Genomic DNA, 21,342 nt, shown 5'->3' with positions numbered 1-21,342 from the left:
TTTTTTTTTTTCTGTCACTCATTCACATTCAATTGTACCACACATGAATACAATCCGCCATAGTGGGATATCACAGGGTCACTGGATTTAGTTCTGAGGGTATCCAGAAAATCCAGATTTGCCTCTTGTATGACCTTGGAAAAGTCAATATACTTTTCTAGGTTTTAGTTACCTCCTTTGTAAAATTGAGGGGGGGGGGTGAGTTAATGTTCTCTAAAATCCCATCTCTCTAAGTATTATATGTAGTAGAAGGGATTTGTTTCAAAACTGTTGCCAAACAGATTGGTCTGATCAACAATATATCCATGTGGTCCCAATAGCCAGTCCTTAAGAGGACATTTGACTCTAGACTTGCACAGAAAAATGGAGTGGGATATCCTAGGGAAGGAATGATAGAACTTATTATAAACTTGTCTTTCAAAAGCATTTATATAGAAAGAGATTGCAGAATGGGAAGGAGAGAGGCAAAAGGAGAAAGGAATATAGGCAACAATTTTTATGTGTCCTAGAATAATATCTACATTTAGGAATTATGTCAATATTATGGTATATTTTTTGTCCTCCATTAGATTGTAAACTACTTTAGGGCAGGGGTTTTGTCTTATCACAGACTTCTATCTCAGCACTTTATCATTGTACTCCACCCACAGCAGGCACATTTATTGATTAATTGATTACATGATTATTAGAATAACTGATGCGACTCATTTTCTACTGGCTATATTGCTACATAAATGGTCTACAGAAAACTGATTTAAGTAAAGAGACAATCACAGTGTTTCTACAGCTGTATATGCAGACTTGGTTAGAAGGAAAAAAGATTTCTAAGGTTCGGTTGATACACATCTGCCTATGTCATAGCGGCAGATTTGAATTTGCTCATAAGGGTGATTTCCTCCCAAATTAGAGCTATGTAAAGGTCCACCTAAAAAAGCAAGGGGTCTTGCCCCAATTTGATGTCTTCAAGCAAAAGTTGGATATTTGTGTGTGAAATATATTGTATTGGGTGACACTGAGGTCCTGTCCGACGCTACAGTTTTGTGGAAGGGCAGGATATTCAGTTCAGGTAGGGAAGCAAGAAGAATCCTTTTCAGTTTTGGAGGAATTACTGAAGCTAAAAATACAGTTGTTGCGTCCACATTCTGTTCAACTCAACTGAAAATGCCCCTGATACGTGAATTTCTGAGAAAGTATTTATTGAGTTCTATATTATGCTAATGTGTCTCCCCCTACCACCAGATGTCCATCAAAAGACATTTTTGCCTAAGAAAAAAAAACTAATCACCAATAATATTAGGGGAACTTTAAGATAAAGATCTCCCATGGTTGGTTCATTAAAATTAAATTATAAAACTACTGATTGAAAAGGGAAAAAAATCAGATCAATATTAAACTATATTCATTGATAATTAAAGGCAGCTGTGCAGTTCTCATAGTAAAGCACATCACTAGGAAATTGACAATGTCTCCTAGGTTTTCTAGGTATCTGCCACTCATATATTTTTTAACAATGAAAATGATTTGAAAAAGATTGTGCAACTATTCCCTTGTTGTTTTTCTGCATCAGGAAAATCTTCCAAAGTAAAAACTTCCTCTTCAGAAAGGTATAAAAAATAGTTTTAAGCATATTTTCATTATGTATTAAGCTCAAATCCTTTCCCTGCTCTTATAGGCACATGTTTACATTTTCACATGATTTCACTGACATTCTGACACAAACTTTTAGTAGTAGTCATTTGGGAGATTAGTTTGGATCAAGCATCACAGATAGAATACTACGAGATTCTCTGATGGTCAAATTGTCATTATACTTTGATATATTTTACTCTTTTATAGAGAAATTAAGTGAAATAATTTCATAGGATTGTGTAAATCTAGTTGACACTTTTCTGATATGAAAAAAATGTTTGTGTGTGTGTTTGTCCTTCGTTGCCGAAGACCATGCCATCAGAGAAATGATGACATGACTTGCACTTGACTTTTGTTTTGAGTGAGGGAGAACTGTGCAGGTCACCAGCCTCACTTCTCCTCCAGAGCCATCTGAATCTAGTGACCAGATATTCATCAGGATGACTGGAGATGATCCAGGATGAGGCAATTGGGGTTAAGTGACTTGCCCCAAGGTCACACAGCTAGTGAGTGTCAAGTGTCTGAGGTGAGATTTGAACTCAGGTTTTCCTGATTCCTGCACTGGTGCTCTATCCACTGCACCACCTAGCTGCCCCCTGTGAAAAAAAAAAAAAATATATATATATATATATATATATAGATATATAGATATATATACTAATGAGGAAATTAAAGAACCATGGAAAGATTTTACTGCATGAACTCATTTAAAGAGAAGAAAGTAGAATCAAGAGAACAATATACACAATGATTAGATTAATTAAAAAAGAAAATGGTAATAAAAGACAGAAGCTGGTCATTAAATGTAAGTCTTTGTTCCAGACCCAGAATAATGAAGCATCCTTCCTTCTTTTCAATGGGGAACTAGTTAACTATATGTATGAAATGTTGTATTTTTGGATGAGACCTCACAACCCATTCTGTAGAAGAGGAAAATGAGGCATTAAATATTAGATAACATGTCCAAGGTCATTTGGGAAAATCTTGGACTAAAGCCTAAGTTTCCTGTTTCCAAAAAGAAAGCTTTTTCTACTGTACCATAGTGTTTACAGCCAGCTCTTCCACCGTTCTCTTCAGCAGAGTTCATAAATAAGAATTGACTGATTCATTGAAATTTCACTTTTGTTTCCTCCATGATTTTTTTTCCCAAAAGTTCCCCATTGATGAAAAGTAATATGACCAACGAATGGATGACAAAAAAAAAAAAAAAAAAAAAGAGACAGAGAGAGAGAGAAGCTAGGATGATCCAGGGCCCTAGATCATCTATAGAATAGATAATTAGTCCTTAATAGCTGAGAAGCTGGCTGTATTAATAGTCTTTATGTAACACTGTTTTTATGTGGTAGGAAAATTTGTGCTAGGGAATCATGCTATGACAAAATTAACTTATGTAAACAATAAGCAACCTTTGCTTGCAATGCTAACACTGTGATTTTATTTATCTGCTTCAGTCTTCAATATCACCTTTTTATTTTTAACTTTTCTTATTAAAAATCTTTTATTAAAGCTTGAGCATTTTTATACCACTGATAGTACTTAATAAATTCCCACTATCATTGTAAAACTATCCCTTGTTAACAAATAAAAACAGGAAAGCAAAATGCTTATGCAATATTCCCCATTTGTAGTTCCAGGCTACACTGAGAGGAGAAAATATGCTTCAGCATCCTTGGGCTTTAAGATTGGTTAATGCATTTAATTTGGGTTCTGAAGTGTTTTAGAGTTGTTTTTATTAATTTATTCATTATGTATGTTGTTCTACTGGGTCCAGTCCAAGCTATATCTAAAAAAAGATTTATATGGATATTTGCTCATTTGGTGACATTATCAGTCCTCATGATTTTAATCATCATCTCTATGCAGAGGAATCTCCAATGCACATATTCATCCTCAGTCTTAGTGCAGCAGTCACATAACTACAGTTGGCCTCAACTTATCTTCCCTAACACTTTATTCATATCTCTCTTTTCTGCATCCTGTGGTCTACTGAAAATGACCTATTTGCTATTCCTCACACTCAACTATCCATCTATCCTCCTCATTCCTTTGCCCAGATTTTGCCCCATTCCTGGAAAGTACTCCCACCTCACTTTTACATCTGAGAATCCTTTGTTTCATTACAAGCTCTGTTCAAGCACGACATATTATATAAAGCCTTTCTAAACCTGCTCATGTGGTAGCCTACCCTGTTTCCCCATCAATTTGCCTTACATCTGTTTATGTATTTAAATATTTTATGTACATGTTATCTTCCCCAGTAGAATATAAGTTGCCTGAAGGCAGAGACAGTTTTGTTTTTGTATTTGTATTACTATCACAGTACCTGGTATATAGAGAAAATGCTTACTAGAAGTTGGTTGATCAATTGATTAGTTCTTGCTCTAACATTCTGTGAAACCATTGGATAAAAGATTTTTTTAAAGGTACATGTACATAGGAATACAGAAATATGAATGCCTGAAATGTTGCAGATATCAAACAGTACATTTTAATCATCTATATTTTGATAATTCAATACTTTTATGGATCTTCAATTTCACTGATATGGTATTTCCTTTGATGATGCAGAGAGTGACCTGTCTATATCTTTTAATTCTGTGATCCCCTTGTCTGTTTCCTATATATCAACCACAAGAAGTCCACTCAACATGATGGGTCGATGGGTGGGGATTTCAGAGGATTCCATTGGCTTTTTACTGGTTTTTCCTTAGTCTTCCTTTATAACTGGCCTATCTTTTATTTCTAGTTATATATTTGTCTGATGAGAACTATTAGATCATTTCTCTTGTGTATATAAAATGTTGCAGTCTTCCCAGGCCATTCTATAGCCCTTTGAGTGATGATCAATTTGAAGACGTATTCCATACCAAATATTCACAAATCTAATCATGCCAAAGCTATGGATCTCTGTTTAAAGGGAATTTGAAATAATTAAAAGAACTTTGCCGCTTTCCAAAGTCCTTTTATCCTGCTTTCATGCTCTTTTCAGTCCTGGGCCCAGCTCATTGTCAATATGTAGGGTTTAGTATGTATGCAGCTGTCCATATGAATATATTATCTATCAATCACTGACACATATAGATCATGAGAGTTGGCTAGAAACTTCTTTGAATTTCATTACTTAGTCTTTTTTTGTGCAATTGAAACTCAGTTAAAATACAACCCTAAAATTATCTTCTCTACTTTTCCTCACTTGAAAGAAGATTCAAACTCAAATATGTGCTCTAGATGTCACTGAGTTAGCTATTTGGGGATTGCTCTGAGGCACTGAGGTAGCTAGTAGCACAGTAAGTAGAGTGTTTGGCCTGAACTCAGGAAGACCTGAGTTCAAATCCCGTTTCAGATACTTACTAGCTGTGTGACACCAGGCAAATCATTTAACCTCTGCCTTGGTTTCCTCAAAGTAAAATGAAGATAATAACAGCATGTACTTCATAGGGTTGTTGTAGGGATCAAATGAAATAATATTTGTAAAAAATATTTAGTACAATGCCTGACAAAGAGGTGTTCAGTCACTCAATCATGTCCAACTCTTCATGACTCTGTGGACCATGGTGTCCATGGGGTTTTCTTGGCAAAGATACTGTAGTGGTGTGCTATTTCCTCCTCCCCTAGGTTAATGCATACAGAGTGAGTTTCCCAAGGTCTTCCTGGCTCCAGGCCCAGCACTCTACCCATTGAGCTGTCTAGCTGCCTTTGGCACAAAGTAGGTAACATATAAATGCCTACTCTCTTCTCTTACCTTGCCCATTTGTGTCTGGTGATCTATTCAAGTACACAGAGCAGCCAATTTCTATCTTCTTATACCTTACACCTCTCTTACTCCTCTCTACCCCACTACTGAGCTCCTCGTTCTTCCTTGAATAAGACACTTCATTTCCTGCCTCTAGGTATTTGCATTAGCTGTTGCTCATTTCCAGAATGTTCTCTCTCCCCAGCTCTACCTCCTGGTTTCCCTAGTTCCCTTCAAGTCCTACCTAAAATTTGACCTTTGATAGGAAGTCTTATGCAACTCTCTTTAATTCTAGTGCTTTCCCTTTGCTGATTATTTCTAATTAATTTTGTGTATTTCTTGTTTGTAAATATTTGTTTGCTGGTTGTCTCCTCGAGGACAAACATTAACCTTTACTTTTCTTTGTATCCCTGGTGTGTAGCCCAGTGCCTGGCACATACTACATGCTTACAATGATTGTTATTCAGTTGTGTCTGACTCTTAGTGATCTCATTTGGGTCTTTCTTGGCAAAGATACTGGAGGCATTTGCCATTTCCTTCTCCAGCTCATTTTATAGATGAGGAAATGAGGCAAACAGGGACAAGTGACTTGCCCAAAGTCACACAGCTAATAAGTAAGTGTCTGAGGCTAGATTTGAACTCAGGAAGATGTCCTTCTGACCACAAGCCTAGCACCTTATCCACTGTGTCACCTAGGTTCCCATAAGTACATAAATATATGCTTAATAGTATAAAAATATATGCCAACAAGTACATGCTTAATAAATGATTATTGACTGACAGATTTTCATAGGTTGCTGGGTTGTTTGAAAAGTCTAAACTGCAAATACATCTGCAAATAGATGCCTATGGTCATGTGTCAGGCAAAAAAGGGACTTTAGAATGACATGAAAGTGTTCAACAGTTGCCTGAGTGGGGATATAGGAGGAGTGTTTATCGTCAGAGAGTGAATTCGTATCAAAACCTAAATATAAGTAATCAGCTAATGGTTATTCCAGTAGAATTTCTAAGTGTGGTGATTCATGAATGGTATACAAAAAATCAGAGTCACTAATAGATAGCTAGAAAGTGCTGTTCACATGAAACAGTGATTACTCTAATCCTCTAATTATGTGCTCTGGGGAGAGCCATGTGCCTTTTCCACTGTAATTTCTAGTTCTTAAACTGGAACTCTATGACTTCAATTCAAATCTCAATAGCTTTTTAGCTGTTAAATGCAGGCTTGCCCAGGAATCACTGCTGATACAATCTGTTGTACCCCGCTGTACGCAATCAGAATTTGACAAGAATAATATGTTTTCTCTTTGATTTCAATAACTAATGATGGTTTCCAAAGAATGACTGGCAGTTGGCTATAAAGATTCTAGTGAGGTTATTATTGAGTATGCCAAAGACCTTAACAAAACTTTGAAACAATTGTCATTAAGTTTGCCCCAGTAACACAACTGACACTTTAATAAATATATAGACAGCTGTTTTCTACTGAGGGGTTAAGAAAAAGAGTAGAACCAAAGATGGGAGATGTCTAAGGAATCTGCTCTCTTGTATTCTACAATATTTGGATTTTACATAACCAAACCATCATCACTTCTGGTAGCCCTGCTGTAACATGTCTTTTCCATCATGTTGATGAGGTCAGAATTTTATTTTTCTTAATTCTCACATACTCATAGAGTTTCAGGGTTGGAATAGACCTCAGTAGTTATCTGAGTTATTTGAGAAGCAGGCATCCAGTCAACACCTGAAGAGCTCTAAGGAGGGGAAACCTCTCACCTCTTGGAGCATCTTATTCGATTTGGTGGATACTCAAATTATTGTGAAGGTTTTCCTGTCATAAAAGTGAATTTGACCTCTGTGAAATTTTCATCCATTGAGCCCTGTACACTTGGATCAAACATAACAATTCTAGCCCCTTTTCCTCACGACAGCCCTTGAAATACTCAAACACAACTCTAATATCCATTCTGAATATTCTCTTCTCTAGAATAAATATATGTGGTTGATTCAAACATTCTTTCTATGTCATAAACTGAAAGCATTTTAAAATCCTAGATGCCTTCTTTTGGCACTTTCCAGCTTATTAATGTCCTTCTTAAACCATGGTTGCCAGAATTGAGTAAAATATTCCAGATGAATCTGGAACAATCATTTCCTTATTTTCAGAAGGTATTTTTTTTCTTTTAACACAACCTAAGGTTGTATTGACACTTAACATACTGCTGCCTGATACTGAAATGGCATTCCATTAAAATGGCCAGATCTTTTACAGAAGAAATATTATTGTCTAACCACACCTCCCCCATCTTGTATTCATGAAGTTGATTTGTTGTATCCAAACATCAGATTTTACATTTACCCCCAAATGAATTTCATCTAATTAGATTCAGTAATAACTAATAGATCCATGTAGGTATTATCCCTGGCCCTGCCATCCCCTCCTTGCCCAGTAGAATGTTAAATTCTGTGGCACCTAGTACAGTATCTTGAATATTCATAGTAAGTGCTTAATAGATGTTTTTGGATTAGATTTGTTACTTTTTACACCTTTAAGATCCATTAGATTATTAATGCAATTCTATAAATAGCATCTATTTGATATTATTACATTTTATTGTTAAAGGGACATAGTTTAAGATAGAAATTCAACTATCACTTATTAATTTCCTACTATGCACTGATCACTATGCTAGATTTTAGAGACAGATTATCTTCTCAAGGAGCTTACAGTGTACTTGTGTAGGACAATATATTCACAGATAAATAACTATAAATGTATGTATGTATCTATATATGTATATATATGGGTTCCAAATATAACACATACATACGTATATATAAATCACACACATATATGCATACATATACATATATAGATGTGCATATACATATATATGCACACACATATATACACATATATCTCAAAATCTTGGCATAGTTTTAAGGTCTAATAGTATATAGAATATATATATATGCATGTATGCAAGTATAAGTATATATGTATATGTAAATACACACGGATACACAGACATAGAGTGATTTGAAAGGGGACATACAGATAACAAACATGAAGTAAATTGGGAGGGTATTAACAGTAAGGCTTAGGAGGAAAGGGAAGACTGCAAGCAGGATCCAGCACTTTGAAGGAAGACTGGCATATCTGAAAGGCAGTGATCATAAGAGAATTCATATCAAATATGTAGCAAATGTATGGAAACACAAGATGGAAGGTTCATTTTAAGAACCACCTATTAGAAGTATGGTTTAACACACGCACACACACCTGTGTCAAATAATGGCCTTCTCAACTGAAGGGTGGGGTGGTAGGAAGGGAGAGAGTTTGGAACTTCAAATGCAATAAAAAGTAAATTAAATTAAATGTTAAAAAATAATCAGTTATTAGGCCATTGGCTCTACTGGATCAAAACGTGTTAAAGAAAGGTAGGAGATGTCCAAATCATAGATGGCCCTGAATGTCAGATTTAAGAATCTGTTTTTTATTTTAAGACAAGGGAAGAACCACTGCTGGTTTTTGAATTGCAGAATGCTATATTTGGATCTGTACTGTAAGAACGTCCTTTTGTCATCCGTACCGAAGAGGAAAAATGGTAAGTAGTAAAACTAATTTGGAGGCTCTTATAATAGTTCTGCAAAGAGCTGATGGGAACTATGTTAATATGGTTGGGGATAGTGAAGATATTGTGGAGACAGAAGCAACATTTCTTGGCAGCTGACTGATTAGTATTTGAGGAAGTGAAAACAGTTGAGGATGATTCAGAGTTTATATAACTGGGTGAATGGGTAAATAATAAATAGCCCTCAAAAAGATATAGAGAATTTTGGAGAAAGAGGAAGGTCGAGGAGGGAAGATCATGTTCTTGTTTTGTTCATAATGAGCTTGATATAATGACAGGCTATCCTAGTGGAGATGTCTATCAAGCAGCTGAGACCAGGAAAGAGATAAAAAGATTTTGGAATAATCTGCATAGAGATATTATTTAAACCCCTGGGAGCTGATGAGATAACCAAGTAGACCTGCTATGATTTTATAACAGTCATTTAGCATCTCAACATTTCTTTTGTTTATCTAGAATGGGAGGATAGTAGAAAAGCAGGGCTCAAAGATTAACTTGGTCAAGTCATGTTCACAGAGCAGAGCACTGGAATTGAAGTCATAACACAGGCTCAAATTCTGGCTTGCTTTTTACTGCCTGTGTAGCTTTTGGCAAGCCACTTGATCCATCTGTGTCTAAATTTCCTCACTTGAAAAATGAGGGGGTGGGAAGATAGTGTATTTATTTAGCACTTTTATATGCCAGGTACTGTGTTCCAAATTGATGATACAGAAGAGTGGAATAATCCCTTCTCCCAAAGTCAGGTCTCTCTCGTTCCAGTTAAAAGAGAGTTGTCCTTCATATATAAAAATGGTACTACTCATAGGATTTGTAGTTGAAAGAAACTTGGCACAATCCTATCCAATCTCATCCTTTAACAGATGAGAAAATTGAAGCCAAGACAGGTGAAGTGAGGTCACAGAGAAAATAAGATGTAGAATCTGGATACAAACCCTTGTTCTCTGATTGACATTTCTTTGCTCTTTCTATTACAGCACTCTGTAATGAGTATTGACTCATTTCAATAGCTTTTTCTCTAGTAGTGAACATGAATTGAAAGCATCCCTGTTCTTTCTCTGGGTTCTCTTTATGAAATAGTTAGTGCTAAGGCTTCAGTATATGACCAAAAATTGAATACCCTTCCCACCTCCCACACCCTCTAAGGATCAAATTCATGATCTCAGTCTTATTGTCAACATGATTCAAACAACTGACATCTACCTAGTTGAGGAATAGTCCCAAGTCTATACATTGGATGATACTGTATTTAATTAATTTTAATTTAATAAACATTTATTAAACTGCTATAATAGGCAAGGCAAGAAAGACATAGTGGATAGAGAGTTTGCCTTGGAATCAAGAAAACCTGAAACCAATTCCCATCTCTTTCTTATATTCTGGTGATGTGACTCTGGGTAAATCACTCAGTGCCTAAGGCAACTTCCTAAGACTAGAAAGCTAGCATTGGTCATAAAGAGTTTCCTACAATGATGAAATTATATAGCTCTCCTCCTTCACACCATTCCCATCCTCCACCTAAAGTACAGAACAATGTGTTAGGTACTGGAAATTTTAAAAAAAGAAAGAAAGAATTTGCCCTCAAGAACTTACATTCTGTGGAGGAAGGGGTGCTTATAGCCTCTAACTAGATAAAAACATAAAATATAGCTTGACAAGAGGATCAGAAAAGGAAATTCGGGTGACATCAAGTACATTTCTGAATTTATGTAGGAATGTAAAGTTGTGAAGAAAAGGAATGTAAAATAAATCAGGAAAGCAGGCTTTAGCCAGATTTTAAAGGGCTTCCTATGCCAACCTGAGGAGTGTGTATGTTATCCTACAGGCAATATGGAACCACTGAAGATTCTTCCACAAAGTCTGACCTGTGTTATATGGAGATGATTCTTGCAGCTCGCTGGAAGGCAGGTTTGAATCTCAGTAGTCCAGTTGAGAAACCTGAGAGCCTGAACTGAAGTATCCCTAACTGATCTCATTATTCTCTGTGTCCTTTTCTTCCATTATGTGACAGAATGATTAGTTATTGTCACTGGCATTAGATGATAAGATGCTTGAGTTCATGAAATGTTTCTCTTTTATCTTTGCATCTCCAGAGCTTAGCGCTGTCCTTGGCAAACAATAAATGCTTAATACATACACACTGACTAGCTCAGTCCTACCAGATGTAATTTAGTTATAGATTCTTAGGGCTGCAAAGGAGCTCAGAGTTCATCTGGTTTGCCTCTAACTGAAGAATAAATTTATTTTACAGAATTCCCAACAGGCATTCATCTTTCCTCAACTTGTGAATCTCTTGTCACCAGGAACTTAGTGCTCTTTAAAGTAAACCACACAATCTTTGCCTGATGGGAAAGTTTTCCATAAATTGAGCTGAAATATGCCACCCTGTAACTTCCATTCGTCTGTTACCCAGGTTCATAAATTTAAAGGGGGGGAGAGGTCTTATAGAGAATTTAACCCAAGTCTCTCATTTTACAGAAGATCTTAAAGGGAGAGAGCAATAAATGGGTGAGCCAGGATTCCTTTCTGGGGCTTCTGACTCCAAACGCCACAGTCTTTTTGCCACACCATGAAGCCACCATTTTAGTTGTGCCCCCTTCACCAAACAGTATATCTAATGCCTCATTCATCTTTCTCTTTAAATATTTCAAAACCATCTTCCTGTCAAAATCTCATCTTCTTCAAGATAAAAATTCTTATCTCCTTTAATCCAATTTCATTTGACATGGTCTCAAGTCCTTCCATGACCCTGATCACCTTCCCCTGGATTCACTTTGGCTTAACAATCTTTTCCTAACTTGTGATATCCCAAACTGAACACAATACTCTAAGTTAATCTGCATACAGGGAGTATAGTGGGGCTATCATTTTCTATATTCTAGACAACATATTTCTATTAAAACAGCCCAAGATTACATTCAAGTATTTTAACTATCACAACACTCTGTTGATTTATATTGAACTTGCAATCCACTAAACAAGGGTAACAACAACAAATCTTAAACTTTCAATGATTACAGAATTTGACTAATTTAATATATAAATTCACCTAGATATATTTAATTTAATTTAATTTAATTTAATATATAAATTCTAGCTAGTTCAGCTAGAGGGCATACAAATCTCGTTAAACAGACATGGTTCCCATCTTGTATGACTCAGTTAGCAAGTCCTGAAATCATACCTCCCTAAGCCCTCCTGGCATATCTATACAATTTCCTCACATTATATTAATAAATCATATCACTATGAGCCTTCTATGAAAGGAACCGGTGCAGAAACCATAGATGACGGATTACAGTGCGAAATTGTGTTTCCTGGTTTCAGCTGCTCTTTGAATTTGGTGCTTTAAAATCAGAAATAGCATTTAAGCAAAGTCAGTGTTACCATAACTATTCATCTTCTCATGCCTTCATTTTTACAAGGATGCCTTATACCAAACCACCTTCGTGTGCAAATACAGAATTCCATTAGAAATGGCATGCACAATATTAATGGTAACAGCTATTAAAATCAGATGACTCCTTTATGTAAGATCAAAATGATATTACCATTTTTTTCCATATCTTGAAAAAGCAAAGGTTAGTTTTCTGAATGATCATGTCTGTTCTTATGTGGATTCATGTGCATCTCTTTGTATACCTGTTTTGATTCACTAATTTGTAGTCACGACCATGAAAATCATCTTGTCCTCCCAAACTCTACTAAACATAATATCTTCATGTCAACATAATAATAATTTAGAGGGGTAATTTTAGGTATTTTTAATTTAACTAATATTCCCATATAATATGCTTCTTTTCCTTTAAAAAAAATAAACTTCCAGCTCACCTAGACTAGAAGGGCATAGCCTGTGACATCTTGATAAGGAAAATCGCTATTTTTAGGGAATTTGGACGCTGTTATGCACATGTTCAAAGGCCCCTATGATATCCTAAGGTCAGTGCAGGCTGTTCTCTATGAGATAACTGAGACAGTGAGCCCTACCCAGGAAAATGCCCAAGTCACATAGTAGTTAAAGTAGCTTACCCAGAGTCACCTAGTTAGTAAATGTCAGAGGGGAAATTTGAACCAACATCTTCAAGACTTTTACTCTGCCTCTATTGCAAATTTTGAGCAATATAAAGAGAACTTTTTTTGACTACACTTGGCAGATAAGTGTCTTCACCTATTACAATGCAGCTCATTCATTCCCAGGGCGGTGACCCAAACCCTATGAACTGACATGTATATAGTCCAAATAGGATCTCATATTACTTTGACATCTCATCTATCCATACCTACTCTAATCCATTATGCAATAGTGATTCAAATGGCTAGAAACAGACATTTGTGGGTGTAATTAGTTGTAGAAAACATATTTAAATATTTTTGCATATATCTGGCCTAGAACTAGCTAGGGAACTTATAAGTCTAGTCTGTATAGCAAAAAGTATATTATTGGCAGTTTTTGGTCAACTGGCTTCCTCACATAGATTATCACATGAAACCAAAGAACATTGGGGTTGAAGAAAGGAAGGAATAAATGTGATCAACTTCTTAATTCATGTGGTTTGGCAAGTGTTTATAATGTAATACAATATATTAAACATAATATGTTTATAAATATATAATAAAAATAATATAATAGATTAAATAAATTGAAAGACTTAGGAAGGACATATTGTACAGGATTGCTTTTGAAGTGGATTCCTTCCTCTCAGATTCAACAACCCTAAAGTAATTAGTATGATGCTATAAGAAGAAAACTATCAAATTCTTCTCGGAGCTTCCATTTAATTATCTAAGCTTCTGTAGGAATGCCATTAATACAAATGATGCAAAATGGCAGAAAATCTACTTTAGGCAGTAATTCTCTCTTAGGGTGTTTTTTGAGTCCCAGGGAAAGACAGATCAGCTACCAAGAGAAGTACAAATGGGAAATACCAAGACCAGGAAGAATCTGGCAATCAAGGTGATGGATTTGTACAGATTTCTTGGCCTTTCTTCCACAACTCTTTCAGGTGATATTTCTCACTAGTGGTCAGATGAGGATGTTTCAATGAAGATAAATACAATTTCCTTTATGGATTAACAATGAAGAACAGATGAATGATAGGGAAAGGAAATCTCTAGGGATAGAGTAATCTATCAAGAGATCCTGTGATGGGAGCAACTTGGAGGGGAATTTAATGATAAAACTAGATGATACATAGAGGGATTATAGAACACCCAGATGAGCCTGAGTTAGCTGCAGCTGGCATTAAAATTAAGTTTAATATAAAAGTAGACCTTTCTAAGAAAATGTCTGCTTGAATGGGAGGCAGACTGCCTGGTCCCACATATTTACTCCAGCCAAACCCTGACGATAATACTAGATTGAATAACAATCAAGAAATCCAGTAAAAACTATAGCAACTGACAATGTTCACTTCATAACTTCACAAAAAATCATTCAGAAGCCTACGGGCAATTGGTAAATGGGTTCTTCCAGGAAAGGAAATGCCAGAGTGACTAGAGATTGATCAAATGTAGCCTGCTAGATTCGGTGTCTGGAAATAGCAAGGTAATAGTCTCGCTTGAGAAAGACCCAGAGTAGTAAGAGAACATCCGAGAAAGAATCTTGATAGCCTTGGAAAGGGATATCAGGTAGTGCTACAGCAACCAAAGTGGTGGCCACCAGTATAGAGTCACCCAAGTTGATACAACAGCCTTCAGACAACATGATCATGTAAAAAACATTCTAGGCTAGGGCTGTGGAACTTGCAAGAACCAAATTTGAATTCAGTAAAAAAAGACGACACTCAAGGACTATGTGGCCTCAAGGCCTCAGCTTCCCTACCCTGGTCTAGGCTTAAGGCTCCCAAGTTCCCTAAAACTCTGTCCTGAAACTCCAGGTGGGGCTCTGAACTTCCAGCACTATGAATCTCAAAATTCAAGGAAAACTAATTCTAGAGATTGGAATTTGGTGTAAGAACCCAAAGGATCAAGGATGAAAGCAAGTAGGGCTAGCCTCAACACTGAATTACAGCAGAGGAAAGTGATTGCCACTGTTACAAAACCCCACTTCAAGAACTAGAGCTGGAGATAGGAGAAAATGAAATAAAATACTAACCACTACCATTAATGAATGGAGATAGCCAAAATGTAAATATGTGTAAATAAAGCAACTACATATCTATACATATATATCCATACATATATCCATATATAGTGCTATATAAAACAACTACATATACATACATATGTGTAAATATGTGTATGTGTAAATAAAAACAAATATTGACTGGTACCATTTACAAATGAAGATACTCAAAACTCCATAGCAAAAACAAGTAAAAACTTAAAGGAGAAAAATGGATTTTCCATAAGGCTTAAATGAATATCTAAAAGAAATTAAGTGATATTAAAAAATGAAATAAAAGTTTTAAAGAAAGAATAGGAAAGAGAATAATGACTTAGAAGAGAAAGTGGCAAACCCTATTAAAGAAATAAGCTCTCTGAAAATTACACCAGCCTAATCAGAAATCAATGGCTCCATGAAACAGAAAGAAATATTAGAAAAAAAAATTTTAAATAGAGAAAAATGTAGACAAATGAAAATTACTCAGACCAGTGAGAACCAAGGTCAAAGTAAAATTGGGAAGAATCAACCAATCATTTACTAAAAGGAAAACCACATGAAATAGTCCCAGCAACATAATATCCAAAATCCAGAATTCACATCAACAAATAATATTGCAAGTATCAAAAAAAAAAAGTCACTAAGCACTATCAAATGATGATCCAGAATCACAGAAGACCTGGAAGTTTTTACTATTAGAAAAAAATGGAATCTTGGAATGCAATCTTCTAAAAGGTTTGCAACTGTTGAAGAAAAAGAATAATCATAATACAAATTCTGCAATTTAAGTTCAAATCTGCCAGAAACAATATAAAATCCAAATTATTTCTAGCTTAGAGAGAAAAAAATCTCTAAATTGGCAGAATCTTCAAGTCTTCTAACATGAACCTGCAGAATCTTCTGTGTCTTCTAACATGAATCTGCCCTAACACAATTTAAGACAACATTTAAGGAAAAAGGAAAAGCTCATAATATATATATATTAAAAAAAAAAATAACCAAGAAACATTCCAAAATAGTGACCAGTTTCTTCTTGTGTCACTTGCCCTCCAGTGTTCCTTTCTGAATTTCAAAAGAGGACAGACATGGACCTTAGCTGGGTCATAACATTAATCACTCCAGTGATGGGACAAAATGTTCTTATCTGATAAGAGTTAAATTTGATCATCTTCCTTATATCATTTTCAAAGGAAAGTCTTCTCCTTTGTTTTTCCCATTTGCCTAAAGGGAAAAATCTAGAAAGTGTTTTAAGCTAGTGATATAGCTTAAAAAATATAGCTTAAAATTCTTAATATTTCTAGAAAAGCTGCAAGGATTTAAAAATTATGCTTCCATAAAAGCAAGAATAACTTCTAATGCAAAAATGAATCTAATCCTGCTAAGAGTGGGGAGTGGAGAGGGATATGCCTTTAATGGAATAGAGGACTTTCTGATGAAAAAATCCAAATGAAGTAGAAACTTTGAAATATAAACTAAAAAATTCCAAGAAACCTAAAAAAGTAAATTTATTTGAGCAATTGGATAGAACTGTATTATCTGTCACAATTGGAATGTATAAAAGATAATACATAGAAGAAGGAGTGAGGAAAGAGGGCACCAGATGAGCCTCATTCTTAACTGAAACAGGTAAAGCAATATTGAATACATACACACTGTTTGGTATGGAAATATATCAAAATCAATAGGGAAACAAAGCAGCATTGGAGACTTTATGGGGAGAATAGTATGGGAAGGGCATAATCATAAGCAAAACAAAATTTGATATCCTGAAGTGGGAATTAAAAGGGGGAGGAAATTAAATAAACAAATGAATTTATCAGGGTTCCTTAGATTACTTTTTTAGAGAGTGGGAGAATGGCTGAAAAAATTATGGCACATGAATATAATGGAACATTTTTCACTATAAGAAATAGCAAAAAAAAAAAAAAAAAAGGTGATTTCTTGGAATCCTAGATCGTATGAACTGATGTAGAATGAAATGAGCAGAACTAGGAGGATCTTTTACACAAGTGTAGTAACGTAGTAAAGACAAAATAACTGAAAGATTTAGCTCTAATCAATACAATGACCAAGCATGCATCCAGTTGAGTGACGATGACGTATGTTATTCTATCTGCACAAAAAGAGGTCATGAATACAAGGTCCACAGACACATATCTTTGCATATGGACGCTGTAGGGATGTTTTGCTTAACTTTACTTATTACAATCCTCACTATCCCCCATTTGTCTCAGTTTTTAATCGGAAGGGGGCAAAGTGAGGTGGGCTTGGCAACAGATTTCACAGAGAAAAAAAGTGTCTCTGAAACATTTAAAAAATGCATTGAAGAGAGCAGAAGTTCAGAGGAAAGCACAAATAAATAAGACGGTATTAAAAGCAATATGTAGAATGTGTTGTCAGACTTCTGTCTGACTCTTTGAGACCCCATTTGGAGTTTAGCGACTTGCCCAGGGTCACATAGTTAGAAAGTGTCTGAGGTCACATTTGAATCCTGGAGCATAAAAATATTCCTGACTTGAGACCTGGCACTCCATCCACTGTGCCACCCAGATGCCTGTATATTATTTCCTTAATAAAAGAAAAAGCAAGTTCAATTTCATATAAAATTCTGCTTCTATATTCTGTTGTTTGCATGTAAATGTTCCTTCTTGAAGTTTCTGTTCAGAATTCTTTTAAAGTATAGAGAAAGTGTTACGTTCAGAATCAGGAAGACCTAGGTTAAAATTTTACCCCTCATGCTCACTAGGTACCTGATCTGGGAAAATTCTTACATATGCTAAGATCTTGTTTAGCTACCATCTCTGAAAGTTCCCTCCATGGTGGATTTAAAACAATGGATAAAAAGAAAATATTTTTTCAATAGGGCCAACCCTTATAAGAAGGTGATTTAATTCATATGGTAATGGGAGGGTGGGGAATGAAAGAAATGAAAGTAAAGATTGTAAAAAATAGCCAGCCCTAAAGCCAAGAGAAAATTTGAGAAATTTAAGGAAGGGTGGATTGTTGTTAACTTGTATATTACTAAATAATATACCATCAAAGTGAATATAAATCAAGGAGGTAATTCTATTTTGAGAGGCTTTGTGAGAACTACTACTGTAAGTCAGTTGTGTCCACAAGAATACCCTTGATGTAAAAAGGAATTACAGTTTTGTTATGAGTAGTTGAGATAGTTATTCACTCGGCAAGTATTTTTCTCACTAATGCTGAAGATTTACCAGACCACAAACCTGAAGACAATATTTGAACTAAGGGTATTTTCAGATCAATGCTTCTAGTACTCAAGCATAGACTGAACAGTGAGCTTACTTGCCAGAATTCAATTTTTGGCCAAGTGCATAGCATTATGATTTTTTACTTTGTTGAGCTCATTTCTCCAGGTATGTGGAATAGTCAAGATGGGCTCTGAGAGAAAACAAAAGTTTTGTATTGAGTCTTACGGCTTCCTTGTCTTTGCAATTTTTCTTCTAGCCCTCCTGAAACCTGGTTTCCTATTGTTTTGTTAATCAGTGATCTGTAACACCTTTCTGGAAGACTGTGGATTAGAGCTCTAAAATCCAAAGTCATTAACACCTTACTATGAATGAGTTCAATGAGCTGCTCCTCCTAGGAACATTTAGTCTTAAAAATGAACCAGAGGAAAAGGAACCTAAACCTCCCCCTCCACCCCAAATCTGTGTGAAATTTCAGAAACCTTCAATGTTAGTTGGGAGAGACATTTTTTTGGCGGGGGGTGAGGGGGAGGGAGGGTGAGGTTCTCCAGTCATCTCCAAGATATCATCCATTTCTGTACAATGCAAACCAAGTGGACTGGTATACAATTGGTATACCAACTTAGTTATCTTCTAGATGTGTCTTTCAACCTGATACTCTCCTTCCTCACCTCTGTCTCTTGGAAGTCACAGTTCCCTTCAAGACTCAGCCCAAGCACTACTTTATCCAAGAGGTAGTCCCTGCATCATCTGTTTAGCAATGTCAACCCACACTCATATTGCATTCACCCTAGGATAATGTAAAGTCCTTGATGGCTGGACTTGTTTTGTTTTTATATTTGCATCCCCAGAGACTAGCACAGTGCTTGGCATATACTAGGAACTTAATAGATTCTTGATTGTTTGAATATGTATTAAAAACAGGAGAACAGACTATTGTGGAAAAACTGGTTCATTAAAAAAAATAGACATAGTCTTTCTAGACTCTAACTTACTCATTGCCTGAAGTCCAAAAGGCACAAAATGGAGATCTGGCAATTGTCTGGTTAACTGAATCCTTCTTTGATAATGTACCAACTTAAAATATTTTATTTTGGTGGGGGAAGGAAGCCATTTTCTTGTTTAATTGGTTTAGCAAGTCTACAATTATCAAATTAAATGAAAACAGCATGGAACCACACATCAGTGAGTACTGTAACACCTATTTAGGACCTTGTAAATCATGTGCCACTCACTCAGCCTATGCCTAAAGCCAACCTTGGTCAAAATGTTTGCTGTATCACAGAGATGACAATCTCTGGGCAATTTTATTTTTATCTTCTTTGCAAGATGCTATTTTGGCTACTTCAAAATGAAATAATGCAAGTAATAATCAGCAATTAAGGAACTCTCAGTTTTGCAAAAAAAGTTTGAAATAAATATTCTTCTAAGATTTAATCCCTGATTATGCAAAAGGAATGTTCAGTAAAAAAAAAAAAAAAAAAAAAAAAAAAAAGGTGAGCTTTAGAAAATGTGTACTTTGGGTTTAGTACCCAAACAGGATAACAAAGAAACTCCTGATTATTTCAATCATATTATAGCCTGAATATTAATGGAATTTTTTTATCCTAAAGTTATAAATATAAGGAATCCTCAGTATATCCTTGTTTTATTTCCTAGTGAAGGGAAAACACAACAAAAGTATGGAAAGTTAGAAAATTACCTGACCGTCCATCTCTCTGAAAGTCCACATGATACCATTCTCCATCATTCACCTTCTTTTGCAAAGCTTTTATTTTGATAGTACCCGAACCCATATCCAACAACAGGTAGAGATGGCCATCCAGCATTTCAATAGCAAAGAAGTCAACCTTTACCATTTGGGGGTTTTTGGCATCTTTTTGGTGTCTTGGTTTGCCATGACTAAAGAGGATAAGCCCATTAGGTTCTGTGGTACGGAAGTCAAATGATATGGAGCCTGTTTTCTTGGCATTCCACTTTGGGAGAGAGATGAAAGACTCTGGTGTCTCGAAGGTGATCGGATCCAGTGTTGCGACATTCTCACATTTAAATGCAACTACTCCATGTATCTTCATCTTAGGATCTCCTTGTTTGGCAAGCCGAGATAACTCCAGCCTGACATCATTATTTTTATATACAACCTGCAAGCAAAGGACAGTCATGAGAATGAGTCACCAGGCATTTCCCTTAAAATTCACTAGGCCAGTGAAATCTGTATTTGTACAGTTAACCCTTCTGAGAACTAGATTAGCTTACAGGGACAGGAATGCCTTAAAGGAATGAATCTCTCTATTGGTAGAATTCTAGACCCTTTTGGACCTGGAGTTAGACACATTCTGAATGTGTATGATACCGCTGTCTTCCTTGCTTATAAAATTGATGCATCAACCCATTCAATACTAATTGTATCCAGTTAATTCCAATAGCATGAATACACACATATAAGGCCCTGGAGTTAACTCAAACAATTTGAACAAATCTGATTATAATTTGGGCTATTGTTCTTAATTTGGCATTGCAGATTTTATTGTTTAAAAGCCTTTTTTGCACATTCCATTTTGCTGCTTTTAATCATGAAGTTTCTTGTTCCTTTAAGCACCCATTCCCCAAGATTTTTCCTTACTTAACAGGTGTTCAACTTTTGCATCTTTTGGTCCCAAATACGTTAAGGTCAGTTACTAACAAAAATCATTTCCCCTGAAACACAGGTGCTTTACTGAGTACAATGAGGATGTTAGATTTATAACAGAATCACATCAGAGAAGCAATATTGAAGAAGCAAATAGCTTGGATTTTCTAAGAAACACTGTAACATGATATCAATGATGCAAAACACTAGGTGGAATTTTTTTGCATTAATATCTCCTTGAATAATGTTAGACAAATCAACAACGGTTCCCTGTAAATCCAATCAACCTGTGTCGCAGGTGTTCCACATCACATTCAATTTACACAAATATCAGGCAAAATTTGCTCTATGCTGCCCATTTTTAAGGCACTAAATCTCAGCTTACCCTGGGCAAGTGTGGTACATTT

At 35.7% G+C, this 21,342-nt stretch overlaps 1 protein-coding gene across 19 annotated transcripts in view; it reads right to left on the bottom strand.

The window, feature by feature from the left end:
* The window catches only part of NRXN1 (neurexin 1), a 1,424,087-nt gene that overhangs the window by 811,263 nt on the left and 591,482 nt on the right, over nucleotides 1-21,342 (bottom strand). For all 19 annotated transcript variants that reach the window (XM_072635587.1, XM_072635590.1, XM_072635593.1 and 16 more), the window contains one exon: nucleotides 20,009-20,447. In XM_072635587.1, the coding sequence (XP_072491688.1) occupies nucleotides 20,009-20,447 (439 nt within the window). The remainder of the gene's footprint in view (nucleotides 1-20,008; nucleotides 20,448-21,342) is intronic.

Source organism: Notamacropus eugenii, chromosome 1, assembly GCF_028372415.1.
Source record: "Notamacropus eugenii isolate mMacEug1 chromosome 1, mMacEug1.pri_v2, whole genome shotgun sequence".
Classification (NCBI taxonomy): Eukaryota; Metazoa; Chordata; class Mammalia; order Diprotodontia; family Macropodidae; genus Notamacropus; species Notamacropus eugenii.
This window is presented reverse-complemented; position numbering and strand designations above follow the sequence as displayed.